The 25,036-nt window shown below is 35.2% G+C and overlaps 2 protein-coding genes across 4 annotated transcripts; both read right to left on the bottom strand.

Moving 5' to 3' along the window:
* Positions 1-421: 421 nt before the first annotated feature.
* Positions 422-5,788, bottom strand: LOC113276479 (anthranilate phosphoribosyltransferase, chloroplastic-like). 2 transcript variants are annotated; one of them, XM_026526083.1, is made up of 11 exons: positions 5,707-5,788; positions 4,209-4,432; positions 3,945-4,088; positions 3,692-3,853; positions 3,534-3,617; positions 3,243-3,431; positions 3,060-3,150; positions 2,875-2,934; positions 2,642-2,760; positions 904-1,038; positions 422-737 (listed from the first exon to the last, which is right to left on the bottom strand). In XM_026526083.1, exons 2-11 carry the CDS (start codon positions 4,407-4,409, stop codon positions 702-704), a joined length of 1,221 nt encoding a protein of 406 aa, XP_026381868.1. In that variant the 5' UTR covers positions 4,410-4,432; positions 5,707-5,788; the 3' UTR covers positions 422-701. The 2 variants fall into 2 exon arrangements, with proteins under 2 accessions (XP_026381868.1, XP_026381867.1); XM_026526082.1 differs by lacking the exon at positions 5,707-5,788 and adding an exon at positions 4,539-4,741.
* Positions 5,789-6,283: 495 nt separating this feature from the next.
* On the bottom strand, positions 6,284-10,351 carry LOC113276478 (ATP-citrate synthase alpha chain protein 2). 2 transcript variants are annotated; one of them, XM_026526080.1, is made up of 13 exons: positions 10,143-10,351; positions 9,750-9,875; positions 9,288-9,464; positions 9,039-9,200; positions 8,535-8,615; positions 8,259-8,310; positions 8,021-8,135; positions 7,828-7,909; positions 7,546-7,641; positions 7,360-7,461; positions 6,994-7,110; positions 6,780-6,896; positions 6,284-6,629 (listed from the first exon to the last, which is right to left on the bottom strand). In XM_026526080.1, the coding sequence occupies exons 2-13, from the start codon at positions 9,846-9,848 to the stop codon at positions 6,558-6,560; spliced, it is 1,272 nt and encodes a 423-aa protein (XP_026381865.1). In that variant the 5' UTR covers positions 9,849-9,875; positions 10,143-10,351; the 3' UTR covers positions 6,284-6,557. The 2 variants fall into 2 exon arrangements, with proteins under 2 accessions (XP_026381865.1, XP_026381866.1); XM_026526081.1 differs by lacking the exon at positions 9,750-9,875 and having other exon boundaries at positions 10,143-10,342.
* Between the last annotated feature and the right edge of the window lie 14,685 nt (positions 10,352-25,036).

The following is a 25,036-nucleotide window of genomic DNA, read 5'->3' as shown; positions in this document are numbered from 1 at the left end:
TAAAGGAATCTAACTCAATCACTCGAATTGTTTGTCGCCGAAAATATTATTTGAAAAACCAAAAAGAAAAGAAAAAAGTGCATTATTTTCGAGATTAGGTTTTAATTTTTAATTATCATGGAAATTTAAAAGAAAAAATAAATAATTTAATTAAAGATTGTTAAATGATTTAGGTTTTTGTATTTGTTTTAGAATTACTGAAGTTAAGGTAGAGAGTAATTCAGTATTTTCATATACCTTCCATATCCCCTTCTCTAGGTTGGGGGAAGAAAATAACACGCCTCAAATAATCCTTCCAGGCCCAAACTAGCCAGGTAATTAAAAGGGAAAAGAGCAGTGCACGTAGAAGTAACCTGAGTAACCCAGCATTAGCAAAGTGAAAGGTGCAAAGGAACATGCACGTAGTAGAGATCCTTGTGTGTGTTTTCAATTCTTTGCTGCATAGACTTTTCTATATTTATTTTAGATAATTATCCACTCGGGGAACTACTAATTATTTGGCATGTAACACAAATGTTTTCACTGCATATTTGGGCAGGTAATACAAATGCTTGGTATGCATGTCGGCATAAAATGAAAAGGGCTGTGTACAAAATTTGCAGACGAAGAGAGAGTAAAGGAATAAGAAAAATAAAGTGCGACTTCCTTGGTAAAATTGATGAGGAAACTTGTTCAAACACCAAGACAGATCCAGTTGAAATTCAGACAGCTACAGGTGTGGCTCCATGTTTTATTTTCTGTGATGACAATTGAAGATCTTTAATCAAAACAAAGAAAACAGACAGTTTTAATCCACTCATCCATTCTTCTTCATAATACCTCTTAACAGATGAAAAACACAACATTTGATGTTTTATAAAAGGGCAAAGAGGGAAATAGATAAGCTTGAGACGTTTTAATTACCTTGGAGATGCTGATCCAAGATTCAAGCGTTTGGATAGCTTTGCCTGATTCTTGGGTTTCGCGAGCCAGAGATACTCCTTCACCTAGAGTGCTCACATGCCCACTCACTAAGAGTGCCGCTGCTGCATTTAGGACCTGTTTAAGTTTAAAATATTAGAAGGAATGAAGTAAATTCTATGGCTAAAGAGTAAAGACCATACGTATATAAATCGATGTACTAAAAGGGGGAAATTGCTTATGTTCTCCTTCTGATATTGGCCAGCACTTTGGAAGCTCTTGGAAAGTGGCAAAGGAACATATGTGAATTTTGTAGTAGATGAGGAGACATTTGCTGCGCATAAATTAGTGCTCGCAGCTAGGTCACCTGTGTTCCATGCACAACTTTTTGGTCCAATGAAAGATCAAAACACGCAGTGTATAAAGATTGAGGACATGGAGGCTCCAGTTTTTAAGGTGTGTAAAGTACTTCCATATTATTAACAATTAAGCAGCACAATTTTGCATGTCTATATGTTTTATGTTTATTACAAGTTTGCAAACAAGTCCCAGCTACTTAGGTCAAGATTACATAAAACTGTAGATTGGATGTACGAGATGCACATGCGTGTGTTTAACCTGATACAATACACTGCACGTCTGTGGGGAGATACAACTACAGTTTAAATGTTCTCCGTACAACACATTTAAATAAGTCGATGATATTCTCTGTACAACACGTTTAAATATTAGTATAGTTTTTTTTCTTATTTGTTTGTTTTGTTAATGGTTGTGTATGGATTGTAGTGCTAGCCTGTTGGTTTTGTTCTTCTTTCAGGTGTAGCACTAGCAGTCATGCTTTTGGCCAGAATCCTGGTAGATTCCTGCAAAACCTTAAATTTAAATCTTTGCCTGACTTGTATCTATCTCCTACTTATGCTGTGATTTTTACAGGTGCTACTCCATTAATATACTGGGATGCTCTACCCGACATGCAGGAGTTGACTCGTTTGACTACAAAGTGGGCATCAACCCTGATGGCTCAACATCTGCTCGCTGCAGCAGACAGATATGGTCTTGAGAGGATAAGGTTGCTATGTGAGTCTAAGCTCTGTGATGATGTTGCAATAAACACAGTCGCTACTACGTTGGCTTTGGCTGAGCAGCACCATTGCTTCCCACTAAAGTCGGTTTATCTCAAATTCGTGGCGATGCCTGAAAATTTGAGAGGTAACATTGCTCTTCCTTTGTGTATTGTGTTGGTTAATTATTTCAATCATAAATTTTCAAGTTCCTCTTTAACTGCACTTTCTGGCATCACTTCCTTATTTGCGATTTTACCAGTGAACCTAATGATTGGAGGTATGAACTAAAATGTGCTATGTTCTTTTTTTAATCCTGCAGCTGTAATGCAAACAGATGGGTTTGAATACTTGAAAGAGAGTTGCCCAGCTGTGCTGACAGAGCTCTTGGAGTACGTTGCTAGAGTTGGCGAACTTCTGTTGCTATATGCCATCATGAAACCATGCTTGATGGGAGCTTCATTTAATCATGTGAACACCTAAGAATGATGTACTAGACTAGTAGCATGTACAATCATTGGTAAATGGGAAGGGGCTTCCTTTGCAGTTTTTATGCCCTATTATGTAGTTATCAAACATAAAGTACAACAAGCTACATTGAAGCATCTCCAAGGAATCAACAGAAGGTGAGCATTTTTAAAAGGCTACATATTGAGACTGTATGAGAGGAATAGACTTACAAATGCATTTGACGCATGTCCTTTCTCACCAGACAATATGTTCCTTAGTGCATTTGCATTGAGCTCTGGGTCTCCCCCTCGCAAGCCTTCAAGAGTACATCGAGGCATTCCAAAATCCACTTGAACGAACAAGAAATTAACAAAATTAGCTTAGAGAGGGACAACATGCTTGTTTATCGTTTCACTAATCTAAAATAGTTAGAGCAGCAAAAGAAAAACAAGGAGCTACATACATGGATCAAAAACAAACTTCTCAATCCTTTCAGGAGTAACATCAAGGACGAGACCAGGTCCTGTGCAAGAAAATAAAATTGAGATATTTGGTAAACAAGTATGATTGCAACTTACTAAATGAAAGTGAAGATAAAAATATAAGATCAAAGAAATGAGATTTTTGGTAAACATAGTTGATTCTTACCAAGGGGACTCATTTCATCTAAACCTTCTGAATGCACAACCAGCGCTCTTTTCATACCAAATCTTTGCAACGCTTTAGCCATTTTCTCAACCTGTTCGGAAAGAACAATCATGTCATGATTGAAATGAAAAAGTAGAGACACAATATTGAAGTATCCATGTCAAAAAAGAGTATGAGACCTACCAAATCTTCCTTGTATACACCAACGACCGCATATGATGCTCGTGCAGGATTCAGCATAGGACCTAGGATATTAAACACTGTCCTCACTTTAAGTTTTTTCCTCACGGGACCAACGATTTTCATCGCTGGATGATATATCGGTGACATCATGAAACCTATGCCTGCTTCTTGAACACATCTCTTTATACCCTACTTCCGCAGAATAAATACCATACTGTTAGGAGATCTGAAAAACACAAGTTAATTTGATTAAATAAGGTGGTCAATGGGAAAAAATTATCAATTTCTTACCTCAGGTTCTAGGTCAATAATAACTCCTAATTTTTCTAACACATCAGCACTTCCGCAAGCAGAAGAACTTGAACGGTTTCCTTGCTGCAACACCGAAACAAGAATCATTACATTTATGAAAAATTGCAGCATTATTTCTTAGGTGAATGAACAAGTACCTTTGCAACTTTTGCACCGGCGGCTGCAGCGAGAATTGAAGCCCCTGTTGAGATGTTCACAGTATTTGCCCCATCACCACCGGTTCCAACAATATCAACTACACCATCCAATCCTTCAACTTTCTTACAACATGCTATCATAGCCCTTGCCAAACCCACAATCTGAAACTCCAAATCCAATATCAACAAAAAGTCATCCACTCTCATTATCAGAAATAGGTAATGCAAGAATCAAATCAAATCAAACATTTACTTCTTCAAAAGTCTCCCCTTTAGCTCTTAGTAAAACAAGAAAAGCACTAATCAATGTTTCATTAGCTTCATTCAACAAAAATTCAAGTGAAGTTTCTGCTTCTTCTTCTGATAAGTCCTCCCTTCTTATCAAAGATTCAATCAACTGCAATCAGATCATCAGAAAAACCCACAAAAATCAACACAAAACCAAAATTTTCTGTAGAATCACAAATTTAAATGAAATGAGAAAAACCCATGTAAGTTTTTTTGCCCGTTTACTCACCTCAGAGAAAGATGCTACCGATGAAATTGATTTCTCCTTCACAATACTAGGTAATTTTGTGGCATTACAAATTAAGCTTCTGTGCCTAATTTTGCTAGAATTAATGAAGCAATTTCGAATCTGAAAAGCATTATTCTTCAATGGTCTTGAAACACAAGGAGAAGAAGAAATAGGAACAGAACATTTGTACACTGCTGCCATTAAATGCCCAGGTCAATTAAACCCTGATAAAATTAGTACCACTTAATCAAATTAATCAGATAAAATTCTAATTAACCAAAAATAGAAAAAAAATAATAATAAAGAATAGACTGGGGAATTCATTGCTACCTGAAATTTGATTTTTCTTACTGTACTTTGACAATCACTCTTAATTTGGAGAAACAAATAGTACTAAAGGTTTAGAGTTTTACAGAGTTGATCCTCAAATCAGTCTAACATCTAACTAGGGTTTGTTGAATTTTGGGGAGAAGAAAAGTAGGAAAATGAATATGGTTTGAATTTTTGGGTAGGTGAAGGTGGGGTTTTATTAGATTAGATAACGATCGTGTATCCATTTATTTACCCCCGTGAAAATGGGGTTTCACGTGACATACTTGCTATAAAACAACGGATACTTACTCCCTAATAAGGTCGAATTCTGTTTCCATAATCATCTCGAATTTCCGCGCCAGAAAAGATTCTCTGTAATTTAATTTGGTGGTGAAAATGGTTAAGAAAGAGCAGACTCGGACAAGGTCGATAGAAACTAAGAGGTACCATTTTCAGAAATAACTTTCTATTTCATTGTTTTCATCTTCTAAAAACTGTTAGGTATGATTGTTTTTCAAAAACATATTTTTGTAAACATGACAGGTGGAGATTATTACTATTTACAACTGGCACTTGGGGCTAGGATTTTATATTAATATATAAAATTTATTAATATACGGAATATTACTGTATCCCCTACTGCAGCCCAAGATAGAAACTTAATCACACAAGATCGGTGCTTTACTTCGTACAATTGTTTTTCCAGCCCGAATCTAATCTATTAATCGAAAGGGCATGGAGGGTCGGTTTGAATCCCCACTGTCAACAATATTTTCAGAGGAGCAGTTAGCTGTTTAGTTATTTTTGGCTGAGCACAAGTCAGGTTTTATAGAACCACCTCAGGAGCAAGGCAACCTGTATGAGAACTCGAACACATAAAATAAAAAATTTAATAGAAGGAAAAACTCCGAATCAAAATGCCACTCGTAATACATCATATGAATAGTTTTTATTCGAGGGGCCTTGTGATGACTTGAAAAAAAACTAGCTACAAACAACAAACTAACCTAATTTGAACTTTTCACTATCAGCAAGTATCTTCACCAAGAACAGAGGATACAAAACTATTGTTAAGATAAATTTTTCAGTGACAACATATATCAAACAGTTCACCTACATAAATCGGGGATAACCCCATGTGGACACAATCACATCCTATAAACTTCTATCAAGATAGAGGGAATACCTTAGATAGATGAAGTGATGAACAGAGACGGGATATTTTGATGTTTGTGTTTTTTGCAGGCGATATGCCTGTTGATGGAATTCTGTCAAAAACAGAGTTCGATCCTGGCTCAGAACGACCGTCATTAGAAAAATTATGTTGTCGATTTGAGATGATAAATAAGGTGAAAAATTATACCTGAATCCTATGACAAATCCCCTCTCCTTTGGGTTTCTTTTCCGTTCGTTTTTGAAGGAAAAAGAACGAAAAAATGAAAACATAAAAAGTCATTTTCGTTATTGCTGTTTTCCAAAACAAAAAGGGTCGAAAACGTTTTCAAAAAAACCGCTACCAAACACGTTTTCCTAGCGTTTTCTGTTGTTTACGTGGTTTTTGAAAACTGAAAACATTTTGGTACAAAACCCCAGGCTCTAAATTTTCGGGATGACTGTCGTCAAAAATCCTCGCCCTCTCTCTAACTCACTAAAATATGCAAATAAGCATTTTTTTTTCATAGCCTGGCCATCATGTGGTGGGTAGTGGTTGGTCCCATCTCCTTCCCGATTGCTCAGAGGGAATGTAGCATACTACGAAAAGATTGGTGTTCAAAACAGCACAGAGAAGTATTTCATTAACTGACTCATGTTGAACAAAAACGAATTACATTACTATGAATGCTAAATACTCCGTAGTTAGGAGGCAAGAGTTTCACAATAACTAAAATAATAGTAGTCTAATCGGAAAACAATAATGCTAATGACAATTGATCACATACTCGGCTACTTATTACATTGAAGAAGAAAAACACATAAGAAATGAGAAATTTGAATCTAACGAGAAAAGAACAGATCATTTTCCTGGTCATGACAAGTTTATGCTGATGCAGTGATGCAGTCTATTGCTTGTTTGCATATGCCAGTCATAGTTGCTTCGGGACCAAAAACCTGTTCAAGTGGAAAACAACACGAGCCCAATTAATATTTATATTGGTGCATTTAGTAAATTTGAATTTAACAGTTTTATAATGTCATCACAGATGCATAACTAACAAAATAAAAGAAATCGTTACAGGGTTTGAGGAATTGTTATCTTACTTCAAGAGGAATACCGATTTCCTCACCGAGACTCCTCATCTTGGCAAGACCCAACTGATAGTTTGGTCCCCCTCTCCTCACATATATATGCATTTTTGCAGCTTTAAGCTTTTCCTCCTTTTTTATCCAATACATTTAACAAGAATGATTATCAGAGAGATGAAAAGGAAAGCACCGCATGAGAGAAGTGCAACTAGAACACGTAGTAGCTTACCTTTTCTCTTAAAGCTCGGATAATGCCACTAAATGTAGCGGCGACATCAGTAAAGTTGGCAATTCCTCCTCCAATCACAAGAGCTCTCTTCTTGTCATCGGGTTCAGCAGTTGCACACTGCAACCAGTGATACATTGGATCATTATACTAAAATAGAATTGAAAGTCTCAAGTCTGCAGAGTCAGAATATGAAATTCGCAGCAATTTGCGCATGCTGAGCATTTTGTGTTAGAATCTTGGAACATTATCATGTAACTGTAAGTGATTAGTTGAAGTTCACAATTTCATATAAAAACAAAAAACAGGTCTAGAAAACTAATAAGGAAGGTTGATGCAAGGAGATTAGAGTTGGAAGGAAGTTCTTACATCAATAGCAACTCTGGCATACTGCAACACCTCTTGTTCATTTGGTGCTCCACTGTATTCGGCATAATTTCCGAGCTCAGAAGCGTAACCAAGATCTCCAACCTGATCAAGCAATTTTGTGTAAACATAAAGATCCAGGAAAGAAGAAAACTTAAGGACCTTAATTGTATGAAACGCGGACCATACCGTGTCTGCATAGATGACACTAGCACCTCCTCCTGCTACCATAGTCCAAATTCGTCCCTTTGGGTTCAAAACTGTGAACTTCAAAGATGCACTTGTCTGCATGTAAAGAATAGATTAGGAATTCTTGAGTGCGTTAACCACCAAACGAACTAAAGTCGTGAACCTTGAACTCTTTCAATCTATTAAGGATGTCTTATATATGTTAGATCATCTGGCACCTACTTATTTCAAGATACGGTCATTGGTATTTGACCAAAAAGAACATAACTAATCGGTGTATACCTTTTCATCCAGCCCATGAATGAAGCTTTCAGTAGGACTCATTACTCTTCCAAATGGCATTGGAAATTCAAGGTTACCCCACCTGCAGGAGTAGTTAATGCATAAGAAGAAATTCATTGAACAAAATATTTATACTACAGTTAACACTTTTCTGTGTAGCATTCTTTAGTTCACATGAAAATAAGGAACATACTTCTTAAAGTTCTTGAAAGTGGCAGTGTCATCCAACTCTCCTCTCATATCCAATGGGTATGGCTTTCCATCGACCAAAGCAAAGGGATTCATCTCTAGGAAGGTGAAATCTAGATCTGATTATGTAGCAGAGTCAAAATATTAGTTCCTGGCTATACAATTTATGAAGTTGAGAACTTTGAGCACAAACTACAGACGAATGGGAAACAGTAACATATATGTTGCAGAAACAAGCATACCTAAAAATATAGAATACACCACTTTAATAAAATCCTCGATCTTCTCCTTGATCTGAACCAAGAGAACAAATATCAAGACTGAGACTTCAGATCAGAATACACAATGAGCTTCCAAATAAATAATTGGAAGATTATAATTAAACACCAAATGCGATGCCTAACAAAGGGAAACTACATAAAATTAGTACTGCAACACTGGTTAATGCTTATGTCATACAATATAATTACAAGATAGTGTCCAAAACAAGTAAGCTAGCGTTCATTGACTATAATTACCTCCAATGGGAGTGTTGCAACCAGAGGAGCACATAAATCCGCAGAAAAAGTTGTTCCTGTTGGGATGAATACGGTTTTGACCTGGATTAAGTGAAATCCAAGGTTAGCATATCTATATAACCAAGCAACTATAAAAAGCGCAGCACTTTTTAAAGAAGGGATTAACCCCTTTCGATAATGACTCTCCTATTATCTCAATCAAATTTTCTTCATACGGTAAGAAGGGTCAATTTTATGTTTGAAAAATCTATAAATGTGAAAAACATTTCAAGGAATGTAAGATATTCTTGTTTGCATGTGCATGCTCTGTATAAGAAGGGAAACAGTGATGTGTACACATGTCAAGTGAAGCGTACCTTGATCCAGTTTTGTTTTCTCATCTCATGCTCAAAATATCATGTGTATCCAAGACTTCAAAGAGTATCACATATTCTGACTTACATGTGCACGTGGTGCATGTGAAAGAAATCAGTCATGTGCATGTGCATGTCAAGTCAGGCATACCTTGTCCCAGTTTTCTTCGATATCAATTCCTCCGCATTCTGAAAAGCTGATGCTACATCCTAGGCGCTCAGAAACAATATTGAGATAAAATTCTTCATCATGTGGGATGAAGGGTTCCACGATAAATGTAGTGATTGGTCCTTTACAACCCCCCATCTCTACCTGCAAATCAAGAATGGTCCATATATAATAAATCTCTACAGTAGTTCAATATATATTATAAAATTGCATATTGCTCAATTTGATTACCTCTTTTCCAAGACGCTCTTTCACAAAGCTGGCAACTTGAGCCAAATCGAGGTTCAAGGCAACTAAACCACTCTTCCCACGCTTACCAAACAACATATCAGGCTTCAAAACCAGTTTACTGGATGAAAGCCATGGTTCTTTGTTCGCTAGCTCATTAAAATCAGTTGATTCCGTGACCTTAAGAGAGACAAATAAACATATATCAATCAGTAATTCAAAATCTCAAAGATTCGTCTATGTTTTCAGACTCCAAGTACAAATGACTAGCACAATTTCAAAGTAGAAACATCACGTAGTGTTACAGATTCAAACCACAAATTATCACATCCTAATCCAATTAACACTCGCTTGGAATTTACAATTCAAAAACAAGAGGATCTGAAAATCGCTACCAAATGATTTAACAATTTTACAAAACCTGTAATGATAAAATCTTCAGATCTATAGAAGTTAGATTTGCACCTGAGCTGATTTGAGTGCTAATTCAGAACCAGCCAATCTCTTAAAATGTTCCTTCAACAACCTCTTCGAATCATACTCTCTGATCTTCTTTCTTGCCATTTCTTAATTACATTCACAAACTACAAACTATTCAACTCAAGATAAACAAAAATCAAATCAATAAAGAGATCTGCACTGCCAAATCAAAAGATCTAACACAAAAGTTCGTCAAACTACACCTAATTTTCATTTCCAAACTCAAATCTGATAATTTAAACTCAATTTAGTATCAAATTTATCGGATCTTAATACAAATATGTAACTAAGCATAGATCTAAAAGCGATTCGAGATTCAAGAACAAAAACATTGATTTGAAACTTAGAAAACAAAATTGCCTAATCCTAGATTCATACCTTTGTTTTTGGGTACTGTAAGATAGAGGAAAGAACAACCAGAACTTACGGTTGAAGAGAAAGAAAGAAAATTAGATCTCTACGTCCCGTGTTTGTTGTTGTCTCTATTTATGGATCCGAAGAATTAATTTAATAATGAAAAATAAATATTTTCGCGGGAATTGTTAATTTTTGGATCAATATTCAATCGAGAGATGAAAGAAGACTGGTGAGTGGTGAGTGACGCCTCACCTAACCGTTGTTCTCAAATCTCACATGTAAGTTTTCTGGTACTCATCACGTAATGTCAGCTCACCTTAGGATTTTGACACCTAACAAATTAGTTGTACTTGTAGCATCTTAGACCGTCAAAAGGAACACGCATGCACACATTAGTGTGATCTATCGGAAATCAGTACCGTGCTCCAATATTTTATAGTTTGGTAGGAAATGGATCTCTCCCTAATATTATTGAACTTTTTTATTTACTTCCCTTTCAACTTTCAAACAGCGGCCCAGGTGCGCTCAGTCATTTTGAGGCTTCCAGATTGAGTTCATTAAGAGAGTGTTTGGATACCTTCTTTTTCTTTTTTTCTTGTTTTTGGAAAAACTTAAGCTTCCAGAGAAGCACCTAAGACTGATACATAGAGTTTTCAATGAAAGGACTGCTCATCCTACTAGCATTGTTTTTACATAAAAGAGCAATATTAAACGAATCCATATTTTGAAGTCGATGGATGAGTTTAAAGCTTAATAAAACAAAAGTACCTGGATTGATATCAATATTACTGTCCTCCTCTTTACTATTACTTCTTTCATAGTAACTTATATGGAATCTTCCTTTGATAGCTTTATGGTAGAGTAACTTGAACCCGAACAAGAGTCTCCATGGTTTCAGCTTGTATCTATTTGTGTGCTGCATTTCTTTGGCCCATTGGAAGGTTAGGTATGCACCTCCTGTTGCTCCCCAAGCTCCAGAGTGTCCTGGATGTCCTCAGGTATCATTGATGTTTCCTGCAAAATCCATCATAGTCAGAGCAGTATAGTAAGTCAAGCTTTCGGGATCTTGCAGAGTGCATATTTTAATGATCTTTCCATAATCTGTTTGTACATTCTGATTCAAATTATAAGGAGTGATGTTGTGGCACATAGTTGAATATATTTCCTCAGTTAAGAGAGAGAAATCATTCATAATATGCTAGTGTTTAGATATTAAAACCATAAGTGAATGTCAAAAATCAGAAGCACAAAAAACCTGGTCAAATTGGGGTATACCCAGATTAATTGAGGTATATTTATTTTGTTCTCAACCAAAATAGTGGACTAAGGGGTGTCTAATATGGGTAAAGTTACTCAATTACCCTTCCCCTAAGGGCTATTCCTATGCACATGCCCCCCCCCCCCCCCAAAAAAATGGCATACCAGGTGGCATGGCAAACGAGTTGCGCCACTATGGGACAGCCACGGAGCGAGAGAGTTCCTATCGACCGTTATTATCCAGAACGCTGGCGATATTCTGAGTATAACTGGCGTCATACATCCCATCGCGTGATATAAATAGTATCATTGACGATATTAAGATTTTCGACCAATAGTTATTTTGCAACAGTTACTTCCCCATTCCAAGTTACTCACATCTACTTCTACATATATTTCACCAATTTTTCTATCTTTATTATCAGTTTTAAATTTCACAATCATCAATGGTGAGATCCAATAAAGAGAGGAATGTTATTAAGAATCGGTTTAGATTACAGCAAGAAATGCATCAACGGAGGTTGCAACAACTTGATGATGAGGAAGCTGAAGATAATAAACTAATCGACACTTTGATGCTTGTACATATGGGCCAAATACCTAGAGTTCCAGAGCCACAAGAAGTATTCTCAAGAAGGTATACATATCGAGGGAGGGAATTTTACCATCAAAAGCTGATGCATGATTATTTTCTTCCCAATTGTGTGTACTCTGATCAAATTAATCAACTTTTCATTTCACACTAATATTAAGTACAATGCAATAACAATATCAAATTAAAACGCAATACTTCAAATTAAAATTTAAATTAATACATCAACCATCTAGAGGAACTACTACATAGAACTCATCATTGAACTCATCCTCATCATCATCATCATCACCACTAGGTTGGTTGTTAGTAAATCCAGCTTGTTGTTCAATATGTGCTTGAATCCTGTCAAATTCGACTTGCCACACATGTTTTTGTTGGGCGTTCATAATTGAAGTGTTAGCTTGAAGAATGTTATGCTTGTCATAGTTAAACACAAATTTTTCTTGAGAAAGACGACTTTTCTTACTCTCCCTATTTTTCCTATCAACTGCTCTTTGCTTCTCGACGGTCTTTTGATGTTCCATAAACTCAGCCATGTTAAATACTGGAACTTCCTCCTTCTTGAGCTAATTTTCTAGCCAGTCTTGCATTGTTCCTCCCTGGAAGTTTTCTCTTACCATCATCATTATTGAGAACTAAGTTGACATTTGGGTTTCTAGGGGTATCTGGTGAAGAATTTGGTGTTGAGGGAGAAGAATTATATGGTGACCTTTCATGTACTTGTTGATTACCTGCTAACACATTTGGATTATATTTGTTCAACACCTTCAAAATATGATAACAACTTTCCAAAACGAACTGTTTGCCATGTTTTGCTGCCATTCCATACGAACCTTTCTTTCAACATCCACATCCATAAGACCACTCTCTCGGCCTCTCTTGGCTTGCATTATCAATCCAACATAAGCGGTTACTTCCCTGTTAATTACAATGAAGTGTTTTGTCAACCCTTTTGCATCACGAGAATTGATGTTCATGGTTTCTTCTTCATATTTACGAATTACATTTTCCCACATGGTGTTACCATGTTGTTGTGCACCATCGATACAATCTTGGGTAAAAAAAACATAATTACGACAAATGCATTCACCTTCCGTCATGGTGTATTTTGCACTCCGGACTTTGACGTTTTTTACATTTACCGTTGACTTGGCTTTGAGTTTGTGAATCCATATTACAAGAAATTAATAATTGTGGAGAAGGTGTGATTGTTTTAGATTTGAAGAAGATTGAGAGATTTAGAAATTCTACAGAGGTTTAGAAATTCTGGTGTGAGTTGAAATGAGTTTGAAATTGGGTATTTATAGAGGGGGGAAATTTTAGTCGTTGGATGAGGAACTGATGAGCGATGATCAGGTCAGCGAGCGATGTAATGACTAGCGCTGGCGCTGGAATGACCATCTAGCGATTGACACTCTATCGCTCGCTGGAAAGTCTGTCGTGTATGCCTGTATGTTATAATTTACATATAAGCATATATGTTTAGCACTTGGGCATACCCATAGTGGGTGCATATATGACAAAATCTGGTGTTTGGCATGTGCATAGGAGTATGCCTAATAATAACTAAAACTACCCCTTTTTGGTTTTAGATCAAAACCTTATTCTTTTTCTTCTCCTTCATCATCAATCTAATGATCAATTCCTTTCTCCTTCTCAATATTTCATCGTTTTCAAATGAAAAGAATTCATCAATTATACTTTCTTTATTGTCGATTAATTCTTTCAAACTCTTTGTAGACTTTGTTTTGTTATTTGAATGACAAATTAGATCGAAAATTTTGAAATTGTTGAATTGCAGTATGTTGATAGGATAAAAGTGGGAAAGAGAAGCTATTCCAAGTCACAACAAGCCTACCTCATTAAAGGTGAAGAGAGAGAATGGATCAGCTCAGAATGATCTTCTAAATATCCTTTCTTCCCTTTTTATAATAATCCTTCCTCTCCTCCTTATGAATAAACACTCATAAGGCTAACATATTACAAAACTACCACTTTCCTCTTTTCCAAGTTATCAAGGAACTAGGAAAAAGGCCCATCTTGTTAGGGATGAGACCCAACTATTTCAAGATTCTCCTTTTTGGGCTAGGTCCATCCGTTATCCTATGGGATGGACCTAGTCCCTAAGTTCCTTCTTCTTAAGAGGAACCCTTAGTAGGCTAAGGGGATACCCCTTTTAGGATTAATTATTTTCATGTATCAACACAGTAACACAGTCGTCATGGTATTTTTTTGGTCGAGTATGACGACTTTTCTTATTTATTTTTAGTGGTCAAGGTTGTAGGATGAATAGCTTGACGACTTTTGAAAGAGTTTTTTTTCTGAAAGTAACATTCCCAGGGATGTCATGGTCTTCATCCATAAACCTTGACGACTAGTGATGTAGTACGAATAGTCATTAAGGTTTGAGAAGCTTAACCATAACGACTAACAACTCCCAGAAAACAATTTTTCCTGTGTCCAATTTTGTTATTGGTCGTCATTATTTTGTAAAAATAACATGACAACTAATAAGCAGTCGTCAGTGTGCAAAATTTTGGAGACGACTATAAATGCGGAAAAATGATGTTTCGTCGGCATGCTTAGTTTTAGTCGAGCATGCCGATTAATGACTCCCAGAAAACAAGTTTCCATGTGTTCCATTTTTGTTATTAGTCGTCATGGTTTTGTAAAAATAACATGACGACTGACAAACAGTCGTCAATGAGTTACATTTTCGATCATGACGACTAAAAATCCGAAAAAAATAATGTTTGGTCGGCATGCTTTGTTTCGGTGGAGCATGCCGACTATTCATGGACTGAGTTCTGAAAGTACTTAGTCGGCATGCTTTTTCTCAGTCGAGCATACCAACTTTTCATACTGTGATTTCTGAAAGTGTTGATTTCTTTTGTAATTTGGAGAATGAAACCATAAACAGCTGTGCAATCCCTTTATTAGAAGTGTTTGCCCAGTATGGTTTCATTTCCGTCAAAAAAAAAATTAAAAAATTCTTCAATAATCTTCCAACAAAATCTAAAAGTTCAATCTAACCAAATTTTTTTTTTAAAAATTTTAAGTTCAACTAATTAATCCAACAAAATTAATTAAACTAAAAAGTTTGATTAATATTAATTAAACAAGAATATTTTCGTTATTTTAAAAAATATATGGCTAAGGGGTTTTGGATTTTACTTCCAAATGACCATATTTTATCTTATTAGGTATAGCTCAGTTTAGCCAGGAAAAAAAGCTCGCTTCATAAATAATTTAATTAATTTCTGTACTTTTAGTTTCCATAAGTTGACTAGATAAAGGTTGCTCGTGGCACTGAATTAATAACCCTTGGATGAAAGTTGATCCTTTTTTTATAATAGGAGAACATCTTTTTTGTAAATTAAGGTTGAGTTACATGATCTGTGGTTGTTCTGTTTTGTTAAAATCCTTTGTCGAAAGGAGACGTCCCATGATTCTGACCCTTTAGTGTTTGGTTTAAACAATTTCTTGACGTTTTTCAGTTTATGAAATTTAGGATATTTCATCTAGTCTATACCTGATATTTATCTTTGTTAGTTTGTTAGTTATGATCCTCGAGAATAATATATACACCCATTGAATTAATGCTTCAGATATGCCAATGGACGCAGTTGTTAATGTCTTTTATAGATTGAATCTCAAATAACATTAGTAGGAAAATAGTCAAAATACTCAATGGTCAATGGTTTGGTGTATAACATCCCAACTAGTTGGTATACTATCTTAGAAGTTAATTGGTCAATAGTTTTCTTTGAAAATACTCAAATGTCAATAGTTTTGGTCTTAAAAGGTGATACTCTTTTAGTTAAGTAAATGCTATTATGGCTTTCTAAAAGGCAAAGACTGACGAAGTCTGTAACAACGAGAATTTATCTGTCAACATATTATCAAATCGACTGTATTGGTTTAACTTGTTGTTTGTACCAAAAATTATATAGAGGGTACAAACAATTGTCATTACCAAGTTCTGAAGTATAATCCCAATTCAGAGGTGCCTCTTATAACTGCATCAGAAGATTTCAGAAATCACAATTCTCAGTTAGTGGTTGTAACATTCAAGTTCATACAACATGCAACCCAATTAAACTTGAGTAAATAATGCAACGGTGCATGTCTTTCCTTTGCAGACAGGGCAGGTTTTGAGATACTATATAAAAAATTAAAAATTAGAAGTGATGCATAGATGGTGGTGAAAGAACCTGCAAACATTTCTGGCAACGAGAGATACCAATTCTTTAGCTCACACTCTTGCTAAGCTCACTTTCCCTGATCATTGTTCAGATTGGTTGTTAGAAACCTCTCGTATTTTTCATGTTAGCATGATTTTTGTTGGTGTTTGGAAAAAATATAACAAAACATTTCTCTTCTTAATTTCCTTGTTTTTACGACTAGCAAAAAAAAATGATTTATAATCTATTCTATTCTTTTCGAAGAAAAAATATTCGTACATATGAAATATTCAACTGTCATCTTGTATTTACTGACAAAGCGGGTGTCTAACAACCACACCCAGTATTTCGTTCGGTAATCTGGGTGGACTAACTCCAATATAATTCCGTGAGAATCAACTAAACAGTCAGACTCAATCAAGGAAATATATCCAAGAGTTATATTTCAATTTCTCAATACAATCTGCAATCGAAGAGATAGAAATCTGTGAGCCTGATTGATATGTGAAACAACTTGAACGGTATCAAAAACCAATGTTCAAGGGTCAGTTAATTTCAATCAACAACCAAAAACGCACAATATGTGATATTTCAATTATATAAACAAATATAATGCGGAAAAGAAATAACACAGACACCGGAAGTTTTGTTAACGAGGAAACCGCAAATGCATAAAAACCCAGGACCTAGTCCATATTTGAACACCACACTGTATTAAGCCGCTACAGACACTATCCTACTACAAGTTAACTTCGGACTGAAATGTAGTTGAGCCCTAACCAAGTCTCACATTGATTAAAGTACAGTCGCGTTTCTTACTCCTATGAATCCCAGCAGGACTCTACGCACTTGATCCCCTCAGCTGATCTCACCCCAACTAAGAGTTGCTAGAACCCAAAGTCGAAGACTCTATAAAAAAATGTCTCCCACGGAAAAGTCTATTCTGATAGATAAATCTGTCTCCCACATAAATACCTACGAAGTTTTTGTTCCGTATTTTGATAAATCAAGGTGAACAGGAACCAATTGATAATCCGTTCTTATATTCCCGAAGAACAACTTAGAAATATCATCACCTCACAATAACTTAACTATATAGTAGTAGAACAAGTTATTGTGGAATCACAAAGAATGAGACATAGAGCTTTGTGATTACTTTTTATATCTAACCTATCAGAGATAAATCTCGAGCCAATCTTAGAGAAGATATTTCTCAATACGATAGAATAAGTAAGATCAGAACACGTAACTACGGAGAAAATAGTTGGGTCTGGCTTCAGAATCCCAATGAAGTCTTTAAGTCGTTAACCTATAATGGTTTTAGGAAAAACCCAGGTTAAAGGAGAATCGACTATAGTATGCAACTAGTATCACACGAGAGGTGGGTGGATTAGGTTTCCCAGTTGCTAGAATTATCCCTTATATAGTCTTTAAATCGAGGTTTGATAGCTTTTAAACAAAGCAATCAATATTCGTCGTTAGATGAAAACCAAATTTAAGATTAAAGCTAAGTTTGCTTAAAACCAAAGCAATATCTATCCACCGTTATATCGTCTTAGATTGTTAGACACAAATGAAATATACTTTCATTTAGATATAGGTAACCGTACCTAAACGTGTATATTAAGTTGGCTCAACAACAGTTAACCGAAGTTATCCATATGAGCACTTTTCTATTAAATGATAATCAAATGAATCTAATTGTGTTACTCATATAGTTGTTCAATTGCTTACATTATCATAGAAGTATACAAGACATAATTGAAACAAAATCGGATTGATTCAAGAGAATCAATTCATGAACATTAAGCCATGGTTTGCAAAGATTGCATTCCTTAATTTATATATGTTTTCATGAGTATGAAATCATAATTGACCGATTTTAGAACTTAAACCAACTTAGTTTGCAAACGGGTACGCAAACTTAATTTTCGGACTTTGGTCTTGTCCGATAGTTCGCAAATCGGTATGCATACTGTCGTCCCGGACCTAACTTGGGTAGAACCGTTCGCATACTGGTATGCATACTTGGTTCCCGGACTTTAACAGTTAAAATATTCGCATACTGGTATGAAAACTTGGTTTCCGGACCTGAATCATACCACAACAGTTTGCATACTGGTATGCATACTGTGCTATATTTAGACAATGGTTAATTGTTCTAAACTCCCACTTCAATCATTGAAACATCCTTAGAAGACGACAATAGCTGTCTCACACAAACTATTAGTTTATAAGTAATTTTCAAGTGATCGAATGATCAATACAAAATATTCCGAGTCTACATCAAATGACTGTCTCACCTAAATCATGTAAGATGTTTCAAGGCAATTTTCACATGATCATCCTTTCACTCATTATTTAGTTTCCAACAAATAAATTATTTCCAACTAAACTCGTCAAGAATAATTATGAACGTAGCTAAAGAAAAAAATTTCCAACACATATTTCGAGAAATACATAAGCGAGTTAAACACAACTCGAAATATCAAATGTGCATAATGTAAAAGTCTATATAGCTATATGACTTAGTCTCAATAGGAGATAGAATATAATAGACTTCTGAGTGATAGATAAGTTTTAGTCTCCACATATCTTTTGTTGATGAAGTTCCTCCAAGCTCTCCTCAGTAGATCTTCGTCTTCAATCGATGAACGCCGTGAAGTCTAAATCTCAACTACACATTTTATCCTAGTCCGAGACATAGCTATAAGTAGACTAGAAATCAAGAATTATAGTTTTGATCACCTAAACTTGATAAACAAGCTTGAGATAGCAACGCTTGCGAGTTCGACCGAGCAATGATCTAACAATCTCCCTCTTTGTCAATTTTAGCGACAAAACTATCAATACATACGGATTACAAAATAAAATAAACTTTGTAGCTTCTCATCCAACATGCTTGATTTCCTTGGTTCTTCAACATTCCTTGAATTCTTCGTCACTCCGAGTACTCCAGTAATTTTGAATGTGTTCAACTCAACATCATTGTAGTTGAAGATCCGTAGCTATAACAATACGAAAACAGTTGTTCTCGGATATTTTATAAAGTGTCATGGTATTATTACACAACATCAAAGTTCAATTTTATCACAACTTTGACAATAATACTACGGTGATATGTATCACTCCCCCTTAGTCAATATTTCATCTCATAATGAAAACCAGTCCCCCTTACATAATGATATATAAACCATATGTATGTAGTGTGAACTACAAAATAATTCTCCCCTTTTTGTCAATATAAATTGTCTAAGGTACGAAAACTAGCGGGATCATAATGAAATTCTCATAGAGACACTTCATGACTAAAAGAGAACATATCAAATTGGTTTCGATGATTTCACATAGTTGAAACTTAGTGTATTCATCAAGGAGTTTATAAAGATATAAGAAAACTACTACAACATTCCACAGCCGCATTCCCCACAAAGATTTGGAAATTAAGCACAAGTTCAATTAAGAACTCTCCCCCGTAAAATGTCATTCCCAAAAGAACAACAAGAGCGGCCTTACTTTTACGAGAAAATAAGAATTTCTTTGGACATTAACAAATCACATGAAACATGAATTTGTATCCAGAAAACTCAAATAAATTAACCATAAGAGAACCTTAATGATTAATTTAATTGGAAATGCTCAACATAAGAAAACTTACGGAGCCCTACAGTACTTTCACATAGAAGTGGATTAGGGAAAGATCAATAGTGCTGAATATTCAAAAGTTCATTCTATCCTTTATCAATATTTGCAGAAAGACATAATAGACTTAACTTTTGACATATATGAGATAATCATAGTTCACGGACATAAACACACATATCCCATAATATTTTTTGCAATATATAAAACCAAAAAGATTTTTTTTCTCCTCTTCTCTCTCTCTCATCTCCTTTCCTCTTCTCTCTAAAAAAACCCTTAGCCTCCATGAATCTTTTGCTCAGATTTGGTCCTTTTTGGACCAGATCTGAGCAAGATTTCCTTTTCTTTTTAAGTTTTAATCGGATAAAAATAGTTTTTTTTTTTGTTTTTTGATGTCATTTGACATATTTTTTCGCTATTTGGAACGATTTTTATTCGCCATTTGGGGCGATTTTTTTCTTCGTTTTGAGGGCGATTTATTCAAACCTTGATCGCTGGTTCGTGACTTGCTATTCTCGATTCAAGAACATCGAAAATCTAACATGGTATTTCTTAGAATCCATATTAAATCCAAAGGATTTAGCGCATCCGCGTTCGTTTGGATTTACAAAATTTTGGGCAAATAACTCCTTTCTTATAGGAGTATCTCTTATTGAAGAAAAAGAAAATCAGATTAAATGGACGGAATTGATTCCGGATTATACCATCATCCTTCCCTACTACATTTACAAAAATTGGGTATGTTTACGGTATATGGCTCTTCCTCTTCGCGATTTACTTGTAATTGAATATATCCAAGAGTTATATCTCAATACAATCTGCAATCGAACATATAGAAATTTGTGAGCATGATTGATATGAGAAATAACTTGAACGGTATCAAAAACCAATGTTCAAGGGTCAATCAATTTCAATCAACAACCAAAGATCGGATTTTACCAATTGATTGAACTACGCACAACCTGTGATATTTCAATTATATAAACAAATATAATACGGAAAAGAAATAACACAGACACCAGAAATTTTGTTAACGAGGAAACCGCAAATGCAGAAAAACCCCGGGACCTAGTACATATTTGAACACCACATTGTATTAAGCCACTACAGACACTAGCTACTACAAATTAACTTCGTACTGGAATGTAGTTGAGCCCTAACCAAGTCTCACACTGATTAAGGTAAAGTCGCGTTACTTACGCCTCTGAATCCCAGCAGGAATCTACACACTTGATTACCTTAGCTGATTTCACCCAAAACTAAGAGTTGCTACGACCCAAAGTCTAAGACTTTATAAACAAATTTGTCTCCCGCAGAAAAGTCTATTCTGATAGACAAATCTGTCTCCCACAGAAATACCTACGAAGTTTTTGTTCCGTCTTTTGATAAATCAAGGTGAACATGAAACTAATTGATAATCCGGTCTTATATTCCTGAAGAATAACCTAAAAATATAAATCACCTCACAATAACTTAACTATATGGTAGTAGAACAAGTTAATATGGATTCACAAATAATAATACGAAGAGCTTTGTGATTACTTTTTATATCTTACCTATCGGAGATAAATCTCGAGCCAATCATTGAAAAGATAGTACTCAATACGATAGAACAAGTAAGATCAGAACAGGAAACTACAGAGAAAATAGTTGGGCCTGGCTTCAGAATCCCAATGAAGTCATTAAGTCGTTAACCTACAATGGTTTTAGGAAAAATCTAGGTTGAAGGAGAATCAAAACTAGTACGCAACTAGTATCACAAAGGAGGCGTGGGGATTAGGTTTCCCAGTTGCTAAAGTTCCCCTTATATAGTCTTCAAATCAGAGTTTGATAGCTTTGAAACAAAGCATCCAATATTCACTGTTAGATGAAAACCCGATTTAAGATTCAAGCTAAGTTTGCTTAAAACTAAAGCAACATCTCTCCACTGTTAGATGGTTTTATCTTGTTAAACACAAATGAAATATACTTTCATTTAGATATGGTTAACCGTACCTAAACGTGTATATTAAGTTGGCTCAACAATAGTTAACCGAAGTTAGCCATATAAACATTTTTCTATTAATTACATTCATCAAACATTTCTAGATCAAATGATAATCAAATGAATCTAATTGTGTTACTCATAGAGTTGTTCAATTGTTTATATTATCATAGAAGTATACAAGACATAATTGAAACAAAATCGGATTGATTCAACAGAATCAATTCATGAACACTAAGCCACGGTTGCAAAGATTGCATTCCTTAATTTATATATGTATTTTTTCATGAGTATGAAATCATACTTAACCTATTTTATAACTTAAACCAACTTAGTTTGCAAACGGGTACGCAAACTTAAGTTCCGTACTTTGGTCTTGTCCGACAGTTCGCAAACCGGCATGCATATTGTCGTCCCGAACCTAACTCAGGTAGAACCGTTCGCATACTGGTATGCATACTTGGTTCCCGGACTTTAACAGTTAAAACCGTTCGCATACTAGTATGCAAACTTGGTTTCCGGACCTGAATCATACCACAACAGTTTGCATACTGGTATGCATAATGTGCTATATCTAGACAATAGTTAATTGTTCTAAACTCCCAATTCAATCATTGAAACATCCTTAGAAGACGACAATAGCTGTCTCACACAATCTATTAGCTTATAAGTAATTTTCAAGTGATCGAATGATCAATACGAAACATTCCGAGTTTACATCAAATGACTATCTCACCCAAATCATGTAAGATGTTTTAAGGTAATTTTCACATGATCATCTTTTGACTCATTATTTAGTTTCCAACAAATAAATTGTTTCTAACTAAACTCGTCAAGAATAATGATGAACATAGGTAAAGAAAAAATCTTCCAACATATATTTTGAGAAAGATATAAGCGAGTTAAACTCAGCTCGAAATATCAAATGTGTATAATGTAAAAGTCTATATAGTTATACGACTTGGTCTCAATAGGAGATAGAATAAAATAAACTTCTTAGTGATAGATAAGTTTTAGTATTCACATACCTTTTGTTGATGAAGTTCCTCCAAGCTCTCCTTAGTAGATCTTCGTATTCAATCGATGAACGCCGTGAAGTCTAAAGCTCGACTACACATTCTATCCTAGTCTGAGACATAGCTATAAGTAGACTGGAAATCAAGACTTATAGATTTGATCACCTAAACTTGACAAACAAGCTTGAGATAGAAACGCTTACGAGTTCGACTGAGCAGTGCTCTAACACTTACTACCCTCACCCAAAAAATACACTAGAAAATGAAAATCAAACTGAAAATGATAGCTCCGTGACAAACTATTGAAAGAAATATATGGTAGTATCAAGTATAAAATCAGCTGAGGACTGTACTTTAAAATTTTCCAAATAGTGGTGCATATTACAGTAAAAACGTTGTTTTGGAATATCAATGGGGACGTATACAAATATTCTTATATAGCGTTTACTCTTATATGGAGGTTGGCGTAACCAAACTCAGTCCGGTTACTTAGGTATGCGTACCCGTTTGCATACTTAAGTATGTTATGTTCTATAATCGGTTTGTTCATGAACTAATACATTTATATAATAAGGAATGCAATCTTTTGCAAACCATGGATATAATGTTCATGAAATGATTCGAGTGAATCAAAATCGATTTTGCTTTAATTGTGTCTTGTATACTTCTATGAGAATATAAACAATTGAACAACTCTCTAACTAGTTTCATTTGAGTCATTTGAACTGGTTGTGATGAAGATGAATACGGTTGATATGAAAGTGCTCATATGGATAACCATTGGTTAACTATTGTTGAACCAACTAAGTGTACACGTTTAGGTACGGTTACCTTTATCTAAATGATCGTACATTTCATTTGTGTATAACAAGCTAAAATCGATCTAACGGTTGAAAGATATTATCTTGAATCTAATCAGGTTTTTATTTAACGGTGAATATTGAATGCTTTGTTACCAAGGTAACATTGATTGCAACCCCTGATTTGGAGACTATATAAAGGAGAATTCTAGCAACTGGGAAACCTAATCCCCATACCTCATGTGTGATACTAGTTGCGACTAGAGTCGATTCTCCTTTAACCTTAGGTTTTTCCAAAAGCTTGTAGGTTAACGACTTGAAGACTTCATTGGGATTGTGAAGCCAGACCCAATTATTTTCTCTGTAGTTGCATGTTCTTATCTTGTTGTTTTCTATTGTGATTGAGTACTATCTTCTTTAAAATTTGCTCGAGATTTATTCTCTGATAGGCACAAAAATCTTCGTTTCATCGTTTGTGATTCCACAATATCTTGTTTCGTTAATCGATTAAGATTATTGTGAGGTGATTGATAATACTAGGCTGTTCTTCGGGAATATAAGTCTGGTTTATCAATTGGTTCCTGTTCACCTTGATTTATCAAAAGACTGAACAAAACTCGTAGGTATATCTGTGGAAGACAGATTTATCTATTCAATGGACTTTTCTGTGTGATACAGATTTGTTTATCAAGTCTTCAACTTTGGGTCGTAGCAACTCTTAGTTGTGGGTAAGATCAACTAAGGGAATCAAATGCGCAGAATCCGGCGTGGTTCAAGAGGCGTAAGGAACGCAACTGTACCTTGATCAGTGTGAGATTGGTTAGGTCTCAACTACATTCCAGTCCGAAGTTAACTGGTAGTAGGGTAGTGTCTGTAGCGGCTTAATACAGTGTGGTGTTCAAATCTGGACTAGGTCCCAGGGTTTTTTTGCAATTTCCGGTTTCCTCGTTAACAAATTTTCTGTTATCTGTGTTATTTCTTTTCTACATTATATTTGGTTATATAATTGAAATATTACAGGTTGTGCGTAAGTTCAATCAATTAGATAATCCAACCTTTGTTTGTTGATATAAATTGATTGACACTTGGATATTGATTTTTGATATCGTCCAAGTTATTTCTTATATTCAATCAGGCTCGCAAATTCCTATTTGTTTAATTGCGGATTGAATTGAGAAATTGAGATATAACTCTTTGATATACTTTTCTTTAGATTGATTCTGACTGTCTAGTTGATTCTCTTGAAACTATATTGGAGTTAGTCCATACAGATTGCCAAGAAAAATATTGGGTGTGGTTGTTAGACCCCCGTTTTTCAAAGAAAACTGTCATTTGTCAGACGATAATGTTATCCCACTTCTAAATAATCGTCCGTTCATATTAAAACCAGTGACAGAATAATGCCCAGTGGGAATTCCAGTTGGAAATCCAACTGAA

The sequence above is a fragment of the Papaver somniferum genome, chromosome 4, assembly GCF_003573695.1.
Source record: "Papaver somniferum cultivar HN1 chromosome 4, ASM357369v1, whole genome shotgun sequence".
Classification (NCBI taxonomy): Eukaryota; Viridiplantae; Streptophyta; class Magnoliopsida; order Ranunculales; family Papaveraceae; genus Papaver; species Papaver somniferum.
Note: the sequence above shows the minus strand (reverse complement) of the source record. Positions and strands in the feature narration are given on the sequence as shown.